A 13,938-nucleotide genomic window follows, 5' to 3' on the forward strand; every position below is an offset into this window, starting at 1 on the left:
AACCCATATAGTCATTATGGCGATTGCAAATAATCCTATACTTGGAAATAAACACTTGTGTTTGTTTTGATGTACTTGAAGTTTGGATCCCTCTATGCTTATGGATCTATGACAGAAGTATGAGCTCAAACTGACATAGCCTACCTTGTGCACAGAGAAAGCAAAAGCCAGATGTGTTTTGTATTCATACCATCAGTGTGCAGTTGGCGCATTGTGTGCTTAGTAGATGATGGCCTGTGTGTACTGTTTGATACGGAAACACCATTTTTACGAAGGTGTGAAGAGTTAATCTAGCTGTGTTTGCTTTTGCAAGAGAACTACAATGTTTTGATTATTGGGTGACAGGTTTTCTTATTTGTGTGAAGAGTTTTGCAAAATTAGCCAATAGTTACAAAAAATGTGCTTAAGCAATCAGAAAAAACTGTAAGTATAATATATATACCCTAGTAAGCTATAGTACTTTTTCCTTTGGGAAGGTATCATCTGTGCAGTCTGCAATTTTGTTGAAGAAAGATGTTGAATCTATTTAATATTTCTTGAAAAATAATTGATTTCTGTGCATTTTTTTTCACACTGCATCAAATTAAGGTTGATTACGTCGATTAAGCATCATGAGGTGGAGTGTGAGGGGTGGTTCCCCATTTTTTTATTTATTTATTTTTGTTGCTGGGAGTTGGAACCCTATTAGTTAGGTTGCTAAATATTTACGCTAGGTACTCTTTAAAATACCAGAATAGGGAGGATGGTGCAGGTTTACAGTTTTTTACAGACGCTAGGACACATTTCTCAATACTTAGGTCACGTTTGCAAAACTCCTCACACAGTGAGCACAACAGAAGTCTATGTGGGCTAAACTGAGGACCAGTTATCATTGTTTTGGCACAAAATGCATTCAATGACTACATCTCTCAAATTTCATGAATCATCTTCTCACTCAGACACAACAACTGCCAAAAATCTTTGTACGTACAGGACATTTTGCATGTGCTTACATACTGTTTTCAAAACTGTTACAGTTTTTTCTGATTGCTTAAGCACATTTTTTGTAACTATTGGCTAATTTTGCAAAACTCTTCACACAAATAAGAAAACCTGTCACCCAATCATCAAAACATTGTAGTTCTCTTGCAAAAGCAAACACAGCTAGATTAACTCTTCACACCTTCGTAAAAATGGTGTTTCCGTATCAAACAGTACACACAGGCCATCATCTACTAAGCACACAATGCGCCAACTGCACACTGATGGTATGAATACAAAACACATCTGGCTTTTGCTTTCTCTGTGCACAAGGTAGGCTATGTCAGTTTGAGCTCATACTTCTGTCATAGATCCATAAGCATAGAGGGATCCAAACTTCAAGTACATCAAAACAAACACAAGTGTTTATTTCCAAGTATAGGATTATTTGCAATCGCCATAATGACTATATGGGTTACTTGGTCTGCAGTGAACATGCTTCCTCTGCCCCCAGCATCTGGTCATCTAGCAATTCTGTAAAGTAACAATTTCAGTATTTTTACATCAATGGTATTGGTGTGTTTCTCATTGGCATATGGCAGTGCTACAAATCTTTGTGCGAAGTGACTGTACTAACCGATTCTCATTTCAAGATGTCCTTATGGTGCTTGCTACAGTGTAGCGGCTCGAGTTAGGCTGGACCCGTTGGGGGTCATTCCACGGTTGATTACATGGTCCACTATTGTAGCTCTGATGTCATCAGCAATTCTATTTCTTACTCTTCCTACCCTTCCTCTCCCCCCTCCTCATCTTCCTCTCCCCCCTCCTCGTCTTCCTCTTGCTCCTCCTTGTCCTTGTCGTCCTCTTCATCCTACTTCTTCACCTCCACGTCCTCTTCCTCGGCCTCCTCTACTTCTCACTCTTTCTGCTCCCTCCATTGTACTCCGCACACACAGCTTACCTGTATTATAGTGCTTAGGCTGATTGCAAAGTGAACTAATTATCTAAAAAAGTTTTGACATGTGAAAGTGTGCCAGACAGTTGGCAAGTTAGTGTTAATGATAGCCATACATGTGTATACTTTTGCTAGGAGTGTGTTGGAAATTTGGTAATTGAGTGTTGTGCAGTGAATTGTGCCTACAGTTTTGCAAAGTGTGTGTTACAAAATTGCAAACTGAGTGCAAAGCAGTTTTTGTGCTTTTAGTTTTGCAAACTCAGTGAGTGGTTTTGCTATAAGTCTGAATAGTTTTAGAGATAGTGCTACAGGAATCACAGTTAGGGTTTAAGCATTCAGAAAAAACTGTAAACTTATGGCCAAAACAATAACACAATGCAAAACTTGAAAAGACAGCAAAATCCAACAGCAATATTTTATTGAAACATATTTTAAATCTAAAAATGCAGTTTAACCAGCCACAGCTTATTCTCATTGTAGATGAACATCTACACAGGTGTTACTCCTTCAATTTTTCAACTCCTTCAATTCTGGCATGCCAGAAGATTCTTTCCTAGGTGTATTGCCCTAGATGACATAAGATGTGATGTGGCCAAATGGAGAAGACCGAGTAGATTAGCATTACTATTGTATGTGTATCAGTGGATGGTGTGTATACAAATTCTTGTATTTTGGGATTACTTAGTGCAAAAAAATAAAAATACATAAACAAATATTAACGAATTCTGCATGATGTCTGATTCATTCCAGTAACATATATTGAAATTATAAACAGAGATGTGTCCTTGTTTTACACAAGAAAACACTGTGTAATGCTACATGTTGTTAGTGTTTTTTAGGTCATTGTTTTGTGGGTGACAAAGTGTGTTTGTCGGCTGTCAACCTTTGCTAGTGTTCTGGAAGAATGAGTTTATTTGAGACCTGAATGAAGTCTTTTGTTAGTTGTAGTGCATTTTGAATGTGAAATGAACTGCTTTGCCAAGCTGACGGTCAGTTAGGAGGATTGTGTGAAGAGTTTTGCAAAAGTGACCTAAGTATTGGGAAATGTGTCCTAGCGTCTGTAAAAAACTGTAAGTTTATTAGATTGATCAGTATTGCTGAACTATGAAATATTTTTTTTTGCATACAGGTATAACAGAATAGCTTTAGTGTAGTTGTTGTTTTAAACTTGAGTATGAACTTATACAAAATGCAGCAAGATATTTAAAAAACAGTTTTGTTGATTAAAAAACACTATATCGGATTCATATCGGTATCGGCAGATATCCAAATTTATGATATCGGTATCGGTATCGGACATAAAAAAGTGGTATCGTGCCATCTCTAGTAATTATTGATTATGGTATTAGGTGTTTGGTACCTCACATTACAGATATTAATTGCTAACAGGTGTAATTTTTAGCACGGCAGAAAAGTGCATAGGGACTTCTTTTTTTTTTGTTTTTAATTAAATATGCAGTTCAGAGTTCACCAAATGCTGACTGTGTGTCTCTGTTCATTTTCATACACAAATATTTCACAGTGCTGGAATTACAGTTTTTTCTGAATGCTTAAACCCTAACTGTGATTCCTGTAGCACAATCTCTAAAACTATTCAGACTTATAGCAAAACCACTCACTGAGTTTGCAAAACTAAAAGCACAAAAACTGCTTTGCACTCAGTTTGCAATTTTGTAACACACACTTTGCAAAACTGTAGGCACAATTCACTGCACAACACTCAATTACCAAATTTCCAACACACTCCTAGCAAAAGTATACACATGTATGGCTATCATTAACACTAATCTGCCAACTGTCTGGCACACTTTCACATGTGAAAACTTTTTTAGATAATTAGTTCACTTTGCAATCAGCCTAAGCACTATAATACAGGTAAGCTGTGTGTGCGGAGTACAATGGAGGGAGCAGAAAGAGTGAGAAGTAGAGGAGGCCGAGGAAGAGGACGTGGAGGTGAAGAAATAGGATGAAGAGGACGACAAGGACAAGGAGGAGCAAGAGGAAGACGAGGAGGGGGGAGAGGAAGATGAGGAGGGGGGAGAGGAAGGGTAGGAAGAGTAAGAAATAGAATTGCTGATGACATCAGAGCTACAATAGTGGACCATGTAATCAACCGTGGAATGACCCTGAGGGTAGCTGGCCAACGGGTCCAGCCTAAACTGAGCCGCTACACTGTAGCAAGTACCATAAGGACATCTTGAAATGAGAATCGGTTAGTACAGTCACTTTGCACAAAGATTTGTAGCACTGCCATATGCCAATGAGAAACACACCAATACCATTGATGTAAAAATACTGAAATTGTTACTTTACAGAATTGCTAGATGACCAGATGCTGGGGGCAGAGGAAGCATGTTCACTGCAGACCAAGTAACCCATATAGTCATTATGGCGATTGCAAATAATCTTATACTTGGAAATAAACACTTGTGTTTGTTTTGATGTGTTTGAATAAACACCAGTACTTGAAGTTTGGATCCCTCTATGCTTATGGATCTATGACAGAAGTATGAGCTCAAACTGACATAGCCTACCTTGTGCACAGAGAAAGCAAAAGCCAGATGTGTTTTATATTCATACCATCAGTGTGCAGTTGGCGCATTGTGTGCTTAGTAGATGATGGCTTGTGTGTACTGTTTGATACGGAAACACCATTTTTACGAAGGTGTGAAGAGTTAATCTAGCTGTGTTTGCTTTTGCAAGAGAACTACAATGTTTTGATGATTGGGTGACAGGTTTTCTTATTTGTGTGAAGAGTTTTGCAAAATTAGCCAATAGTTACAAAAAATGTGCTTAAGCAATCAGAAAAAACTGTAATCGTTATCTAAGGATTTTACAGAGTCAGGCTGACTATATTACTTATCTAGCCAATATAACACACATGAGTAATTTTAACATTATTTGTGTAAAAGAATGCACTCACATGAAGAAGTTTGACATATTTTGTCAATTATTTATACTATATTGACATTATTCATTCATACTTGCAAACTGAAGTATATAAAGGTGCTCTTTTTGTAGAATTTAAATTTATCTCGGACATTTATCTTCATGCAGAATAACGACATAATTTCTGTGTTTAAGTGTGCACCAAATCTTAATCTGGATTTTTCTATGCTTAAGTCATTTAAGAAACCTGAAAAGCAAATCTGTGTACGCAGACATTCTGACTCAATGTCCTAAAATAAGAGGAAGCACAAAGAAAGAAAAATTATCTAAATGTAGATCATGGTGTTTATTTATAGAGTCAGCAGCACTCTGACTCTATAAATAAAACTATTTAGCTACAGCAGCAGGGTTTTCGCTCCATTCAATCTTTTATGCTTTGCCTCTCCTGTGTCTTTCCCTCAATGAAAAACAAGTTTGATGAGTCAGTTGACTCAGTGGTGACGTCCCAACTGGAAACTCATCTGTTCCCCACTTTTTTTTTGTCTTCACGCTAACACGAGACAAGTCTGCATGTCAGTAGCACTGAAGGTGTTTCCATAGTAGCTAAAGTACCACATTCTGCTGGTGAAGATGTATGTTGCCATAGTTATACTTTCCTTAACTACCATGGCAACAGTTTCAGATTGTTATTTTCTCATTGGGTGGTGAATTTTCATCCAAACTATTTGGAAATAGAAATTGTGAAAGCGGGGTATTGGTTCCCCTTCATAATGTGAGCAGTGGCTTTATATAGTATATTGTAATTAAACGTCTTTTATTTATTTGATTTATTTTAAATAAAAATCTGTATTTATGCTATAAGAATTTATTTCTGTAACTTTATGCATGCATGTGCATCCAGGTATCTCCTGTACCTTCAGTTGAAGAGAGACATCTATCATGGTCGTCTACTGTGTCCTTTTGCTGAAGCTGCATATCTGGGAGCCTGCATCATACAGGGTGAGGACTTACTCATAGTGGATGTATTAGAGATGTAGCCAATATTTCACAATTACATCCTTGGTGACATGTTGGAGTTTTAAATGAAAATCACACATATACATTTACACAATTTAATTTGTAAATTATAAGGGCTGCTATTACTGAAATGACTGAGCTGCTTGGGTTGTGGCTGTAATAAGAATAAGAATAAGGATAATATTTTCTAGCCTTTTCCAGAATGCACATTTGCAAAGTGCTTCATAATTTGAATAGAATGAACACATCAAATTAAGTTAAGAAACTGTAATTACAAATTTGAGTTACGGTGCCTGAGCTGTTGACTCTTGACAATGAAATCTGTAGTCTGTAGCCTCAAATCAAAAGTAATCAGCTGAAGTCCGAAAGCACAAGCTGTAAAATAACTACTAACAAATCACTGTTTGTGCCTGCAAATGCATTTATTTCCTTATTTAATCCATATTATTTAAATATTAAATAAATTAAATTAAATCAAAATTTGAATATAGTCCCAAATCACAACAACACTAAGATAATACCAAGAAAATAGAGAAAACCTCAACGATGATATGACCCAATATAAGCAAGGGCTTTGGCAACAGTGGGAAGGAAAAACTCCCTTTTAGCAGGAATAAACCTCAGTGAGAGTAGGCCATCTGACATTATCCGTGGGGGTGAGGTGGAGGAGATACTGTTTATTGATTGTAAATATCCAACTACCCACCAACACCACACTATCTAATGCTAGTTTGTCTATCTGATGTTTTTATCATCAGTGCTTTTTAATGTCATTTATAGAAAATCACTGACAAACACAATTTTAACATGTAAAATCAGATATATCAACTGTAGTCCACATGTTTGCAGGTTTATCATTTTCTTCATTAAGCTTGAATAAACAAGCTCATTGCAAAGAACAAACATTTAGGAAATTTAAAAATGATGCCAACTAAAAGTAAAATACCTCTTTTAGGTTACTGAAATAACTTTATAAGTCAAAGTGATGTTTTAAGTTTGTTTAATTCAAGATTTCTATTCTGAAATACCCATGTGCTTTTTTTTTTATTTACATTTTGCTGATTTATAAATACTTGTCTTATTCAAGCATTTAAAAAGTTCAGCTAACTGTCATTACTATGTATAGTTACGCAGTCTGTTAATCTAGCGTTACAGAATTATAGTTTTAAATTTGAGCATCCTCTTGCACTGTGTTGGGTAAAATTCAACACTCAGTTAATTTAATGTGCTTAACTGTGTATTTGAACCAAACAATGATCTTACCTAATTATATCAAATGTAACTGAACTTACATCCAACCTCTGTGTAACCACAGTCTAACCCCTGTTTGACTAAGTTTGTCCTCATTAACCGGCTGCATTTCACAGCATCACACTGTCATTATCCTACTTTTTTTTTTAAAAAGTAGATGTATGTGGACTACTGGGAAAAGGAATAGAAGAGATTTTTTTCTACAGTCAATTAAACGTAACCGTTTAATGCTGAATCACAGCGCAGAGCCACTTGCTTTAATATGGATTAAGAAAAGAATTAGCTGGGCTTTATCATATAAATGAACCCTTGTGGCTCATACACAAATCCTTGAACTGTGCTAACACCCTCTGATTGGCTCATATCCCCAGAGAAGAGAGTGTGACTGGTTCACTTATCTCAAAACAGAGCATGTCTGCAGTGTATCATTGGCTGCTCTGATTAACTACGACAGGTCTCTGTCCTACTTTGTCAGGGTGTTGATTATAGAGCTGGGGAATAGTTTGAGGATTATTGTTTAATTAAACTCCAGGCAAGTTTTTGATTAAACCTTTATAAAGATACTTAATTAAGATATCATTAAAAAAATAAATTAGTGGATTCAATGAGCACAACAATGATCTGTTATTTGAGTCAATTGCTCATAAGTATCTTATTCTGTGGAAATAAAAAAAATTAATACGGGAAAGATCTGTCTTTGGGCCTTTGTCTTAATTTGAGCAACCAGGAAATTTGCTGATGATACAAAGCTGTTTAATATTACAGCGGGCATTTTGTACTTGGTGCTATATGAGCTTTCTATTTTTCTGTGGGGGAAAACTGGAAGTTTTTTTAACCCTAACTGTTAATATGGTCGTAGCCAGAGCAATCGTGGCTCAAGAGTTGGCAGTTCGTCTTGTAATCGGAAGGTTGCTGGTTCGGACAGTCTCGGTCATTGTGTTCTTGGGCAAGACACTTCACCCGTTGCCTACTGGTGGTCAAAGGGCCCGGTGCTGCCAGTGTCCTGCAGCCTCGCCTCTGTCAGTGCGCCCCAGGGCAGCTGTGGCTACAATGTAGCTTGCCATCACCAGTGTGTGAATGGGTGAATGACTGAATGTAGTGTAAAGCGCTTTGGGGTCCTTAGGGACTGAGTAAAGCGCTATACAAATACAGGCCATTTACCATAGCCGTTAGTCCAGCCACCCGCTGCACTCATGGTGTCACAGCTATTCTAACACTTTACACACAAATACAAAACAGGCATGTGACCATGCCTAATAATAGCTTGCAGTCTATAACTGTTCTGACCCAGCCATTTGCAATCCTACAATATAAATATAGAAGCAGTTGCATGTAAATGGAATAAGTACTATAAAATTAAAGTTACAAATTATAAGCTTGCTTAATATGCAACGTTCAAGTTGAGTAAAGCTTATTTGCAAAATAAAACATCTTTCTTTATTTAATTTTGCTTTACAATGCAGTTTTTATGTTAACCTGAGCAACATGACTACTAATTGTAGCTTCATACTATATATGCAGTCAAGGTGTGTTAAATTAGTTCTTTCAATAAGTTAACAAACAATGTATACCCATTTCCTGATGTATTTGCCCTATTTTCAGATAATATTTTTACTGAAATCACCCTTTCTCTTTATAGCTGAGCTTGGGGACTATGACCCAGAGGAGCACCCATCAGACTACATCAGAGACTTCAAGCTGTTCCCTAAACAATCCCTCAAACTGGAGAGGAAGATAATGGAAATTCACAAGAATGAGCTCAGGTGAAAGACTAATATATATATTTTTTGTCTCGTGGTTTTGCTGTTTGTCTGGAGAAGGCTTTTTTGGTCTATTGTGGGCTTTTTGGGGGTATTGTTATCACCTCGCCAGGCAGACAGGCAGTGTGTACAGCCAAGTTTGTGAATGTGATAACTCGATGATAAGGCAATGTAGGATTTTTGAATTAATTGAGCTTTGGCGCAGCTACTTTTTTGAAGATCTTGAGAACACAATAACAAGGTGATGAAGGAGTTGCACATTTATACCATAGGTGCATCTACTAGGAGGCTGAGGGATAGCACTAGCGGCCGCCAGTACTTTTTTTATTGTTGTACCGTTTGATGTTGGTGGCAGGTGCTATGCTCACTCCTGTGATCTGTGTTTTAAAACAGGCTGCTGAGACAACTGTCTACACAGCAGACAATAAAATGCTGCCTTTCTTTCTGGTTAGACACAGAATTGTGTGATACCCAGAGATTTAAGCTTCATTGCACTGGAGAAGGTATTCTCAGTCGAGATTTGTTTGAAAGTAAATAAAAACATCCATTAGCTTAGAGGAATGAGCATGAATTATTTATTTCATGCTCCGTTTAGACACCTTGCTTGTTACTACTACAGAATTTAAATTTTGATGAAAATCACTCATCCCTGATAAATTTGATCGTCTTGTGTTCTTTTGCATATGAACAAAAGCTAGGCATTCTGGGTACCACAACTGTATCTTTGAACCCTTATTCGCCTCTTTTCAACCATGTGATTACCTTTCCTGAAGGGAAAATGGTTCTGCAATAAAGAATAGTTTGAGTAAAGAGTCATTAAAAAAGCATGTACTCAGTAGATTGACTATGTACTCTACAGGTACAGAATAAGTTTCTACATTACATGCAGTACTGTATACATAAATCCCCTCTCCTGGGTTGTTTGTGTGTTGCTGCAGCGATTAATAATGTCGTGACCGTCACACTTAACAGTGATTATAAAACATCAAAGACAAATCCTTCATTTCCCACAGCACAGAGGCAGATGATGCCAAGTGCCCTCTGTCTGGCCCGATGGGTACGACTGACAGGATTAACAGCATGTTGATCAGTACTGAGCTGTACAGAGACTTCAGGTGATTTTTGAATGGGAAGCACTCTGTCTGCAAGCTACATTTCCACAGGCATTCTGTAATGGTTTTTATGCTTTCCTTTATCTGCACAGACAGATCCAATATATGCGTGTGCAATTTTAAAGTTGATTTATATGTCTGGAGTCTTGAAGTGAACCAGTGTACCACACTCATTTTCCTAATTTGCAGCACTTAGACTAATGAGCAAGTAAAGCATTAATGCCCCGCCCCCCCCACAACCCCTTTGCCTGGTTTGTTATGACTGTTTCCTTTTATAATAATAAGAGATAAGTGTACTCACTTTAATTGGTTAAAAATTCTGTAATACTTTTATTTAAACTGATATTGTCTAAATACTGTAGACTTAGTACGACAAGCAACCTTGTCCTTGTAAAAGAAACTAGCCTAGCAGTGGAGGGTTAGTGCTGTTCTTTCTGGAGAAAAAATAGCAATCCTTAGAATAAAAAGTCAACGCAAATTTGTTCACAACCAAACTCCCTAGATATTGACCTTTAAATCTCAAAACTCTAATAAGATAATTGCATGTATTGATTTTCTATCTGGTTGTATCCGACATTTAAGTGAAATCCAATTGAAAGTAATCCAACATAGGAACACCTTAATAACATATTCTTCAGTCTGTCAGTGTATAAAGTTGGGTCTCTCCTTTCCTCTATTTTCTATCAGGGGCCAGTGTGCTGAACTAGCAGAGCTGAACATGCTCCAAAGGGCTCACAGTCTTGAAACATATGGAGTCGACCCTCACCCATGCAAGGTAACGTAACTGGAGAATATATACAGTACACAGTAGCTTTACACATAATGGGTTACGCACTGATTTCCACACAGATGGCTTCATGTGGGTGTTATACTTTCCATGCACACAAGCATGTGCGTATCCACTTGTGTTCGTGTGATTTCGTCATCATAGGGTGTTGCGTGTTCCATAGACTGTATATAAAAGATGGATGTAGCCACCGTGTCATATGTTGATTAGTGAGCTCCCGTTCTAAAGCTTTGAGGTGAGTATTTTTGCCATCTAAAAAGCTAGTGCTGGATATGACTGTGAAACCACACATTCATTGACTAATAATTTCAGATGTACAGCTCAACAGCCAGTGAGTATAGTTTTCCCATTTTAATAATGACCATAAGTTTTTAGAAAAGAAAGTAATATTTTATTAAGTACAAGCTTAAACTAAGGGTTGAGCTCATAAAGTCACGAGAAAAGGGTTTGCTGAGCTGACAGAGCAAGAGAGCCAAGGGCTGTTTTCCCAAAGACTTGTATACACCCAGAAGTGTTTTTGCACCAACATGAGGCGCCCCCTGCTGGCCATTAAAAACTATGCACGTTTTAAGGCAATTATGCATTGGATGAACTTTTCAGATGCAAAAGCTACATTCATCTCTTTTGCACACAGTCTATGGTTGGGCCTGTGCAATTTGTTGTGACCTTATAGACAGATGGTACATACTGTATTTTATGGACAATCACACCAGCTGTGCAGCTGGCAAAATTAACCAGCCCAGGACACAGATTAAGTAAGTGTCCAGATGAAAATATGGAGGTTTTGCAAGAAAATAATATTTTGCCGACAGCTGTCACCAATTAATAGCTCTCCACACTGGTAACCCACTGCTACTACTACTACACGAAAACACCGTTGCACACACGTGTTGCACCGACGCAAGCTAGCAATTCCGTAAACGTCTCTATTGCTCAAAAAAGAAACAGCTCCATCCAGTGGCGTGTCGCATTATAGCACCTGTCTACCTGGCCTCACATACTTGCTCCAAGCAGATTAGGAAATAATTTAAGGCCAAGAGCTTATGTGCAATTTACGCTATCACATCCAAGCCAGCTAGTTAATGTTCCCTCCTTGAAAACTAAATAAACTAGGTCCATAAAGAAGCCACTGTTCTGAGGACACAGTGACTTCACTGACTGATCAGAGACCACCATGGTTAGTCAGTGTCATTGATTTGTCTTTCAGCTTTAAATTGCTAAAACTAAACTGTACTATCAGATATGTTACACTTGCTATTCTGCTTCATTCTCCTGTTACTTGTTTCTTTGTTTCTTGTGCTATCCCAATAGATTGAACAGACTGCATCTGATAAAGAAAAACAATATTTTACAACTTGCTCATGGCTCGCTCTCATCCTTTCTGTTCATCTTCTGCCAAGCTGAAGTGTGAAATAGGGACATCCTCTTGTGAACAGACAAATCAAAGGATACAAAGCAGATTAACAAGATATTTAAATTCTGTCTAGTGGGAAGGATCCACTTTATCTGTTCCACTCTTGTCTGGCAGGCTTTTTTTAAATTAGTTTGCTGGAAATAGCTGTTACTGCAAGTACTGTACTATCATGCACATGCAGATCTATGGAGATAAAGTAAGTAAGCACTAAGATGTGGGAAGCACACAGGGGAAAGGGAGGGATTTACACAGATATATAAAGATGAATACAAATTTAGAGATTTACTGATGATTAATGATGTGGAAGTTATTATTTTGATTTTTCCTCACTACATCAGATTTAGTCCATCAGTCGGTATTTTAACTGCCTTGTTCTTGATTAATTAAAAAGTTTAATGACAAACATGGGATTTTGTGCATCAACCAATGAGGTCATAGATAGTCCACTTGCCTTACATGCTGTGATATGTGTTTTTTTCAGGACTTTACAGGCTCTACTGCCTTTCTTGGGTTCACAGCCACAGGTTTTGTGGTCTTCCAGGGAAACAAGAGGATTCACCTCCTCAAATGGTAAAAACATCAACCTGTAAAAAGCTTCTTTTGGCTGCTCCCTTAATCACAGGTTGTCAGCACAGCAGAAGGCTCCACATATTTGATTTGTTAGATTCTTACACCAGACGCCCTTCCCTTCACAGCATTTAACGGATTACCGTCTCCAGTCTCGAACTGGGAGTCTTTTGTATGCTGGGAAAAAAGCAAACCACTACAATGTGTAGCCACAATTGTCAATCATTAAACATAAATATTAAATGTCTAATCACTAACAAAGTTAACTGCAGAAAACTCTATATTTATGCTTTATCGCTGAAGTATTGCTAAACTTATAATTTTTATTAGAAGCAAATTAAAATAATCATCTCTAACTTTTCCTTGCAGGCAGAACCGTTTGTTTATTTAAACATGACATCTATAAGATTATCTTGCTACAGAGTGTTAAAATACACTTTCCTATAGCCATGCTTTCCTTAAGCAGCAGTTGTAGTACCTCCATATTCATAGTTTTAAACAAAAGTTCATAAGAATAAGGAGAAAAATGTAGTTTATCTATCAAAAGTAATAAGAATTGATAGTGTTATTTTAAACTATGCACCATTGGTAATTAAACTGATAAAAACACACAATATTTTTTGAAATGAGCTATGTGTGTAAAATTTTTTTTAAAAAGAATATGAACGCAGCCCAACAAATGGCAGTGCAATGAACTTTGCACTTTAATTTGCAAAGTCATCGCGTTTAAAATAGTTGCAGCTTTATAGGAACTCTGCTATCTTTTGCCAATGAATGGCATCACGTTGGCAATTACCTGCAATCTGTTTGTGATACTACAGCGAATAACTGTGATAAATGGCGATAGATGGCGATTTAATGGCAAAATGACGTAGGCGCTTAGCAACCTTAGTTTTATATAGAAATATAAAAAGAATACAACCAGCTGACAACCAGCTGAGTCAAGTCCTCTGTTGCTAAGAGATGCGTTGTAAGCAAGTTCTGCTCATCAGTGCAGACTTACGCAGATTGATTGCAATGTGTTGCCAATCTGTTCGGCTGCAGTTATTTGCAAATCCTACCAAACTTTCTGAGAGTGAGTGTAATCACTTCAGACTGTGATGCTGTTTGTTGGTCTTAAGGAGGTTGCCTACCTAAAGGTACTATTCTAAGTTGCTCTACTTGTACCTGGTTAACAGTTATAGGCCAACCATAGTACAAATATACATTTGCTCCTTTAATCAAAG

General features: G+C 37.4%; 1 protein-coding gene across 4 annotated transcripts in view; it reads left to right on the plus strand.

Annotated features, from left to right (window-relative positions):
* frmd3 (FERM domain containing 3) overlaps nucleotides 1–13,938 on the plus strand; it is a 62,130-nt gene that overhangs the window by 29,752 nt on the left and 18,440 nt on the right. For all 4 annotated transcript variants that reach the window (XM_085368378.1, XM_085368376.1, XM_085368379.1 and 1 more), the window contains exons 5-8: nucleotides 5,706–5,803; nucleotides 8,712–8,835; nucleotides 10,632–10,719; nucleotides 12,627–12,715. In XM_085368378.1, coding sequence (XP_085224504.1) covers nucleotides 5,706–5,803; nucleotides 8,712–8,835; nucleotides 10,632–10,719; nucleotides 12,627–12,715 — 399 coding nt within the window. The remainder of the gene's footprint in view (nucleotides 1–5,705; nucleotides 5,804–8,711; nucleotides 8,836–10,631; nucleotides 10,720–12,626; nucleotides 12,716–13,938) is intronic.

The sequence above is a fragment of the Diplotaxodon limnothrissa genome, linkage group LG12, assembly GCF_057381915.1.
Source record: "Diplotaxodon limnothrissa isolate DT_005_m linkage group LG12, D_limnothrissa_male_GT1.1, whole genome shotgun sequence".
Classification (NCBI taxonomy): domain Eukaryota; kingdom Metazoa; phylum Chordata; class Actinopteri; order Cichliformes; family Cichlidae; genus Diplotaxodon; species Diplotaxodon limnothrissa.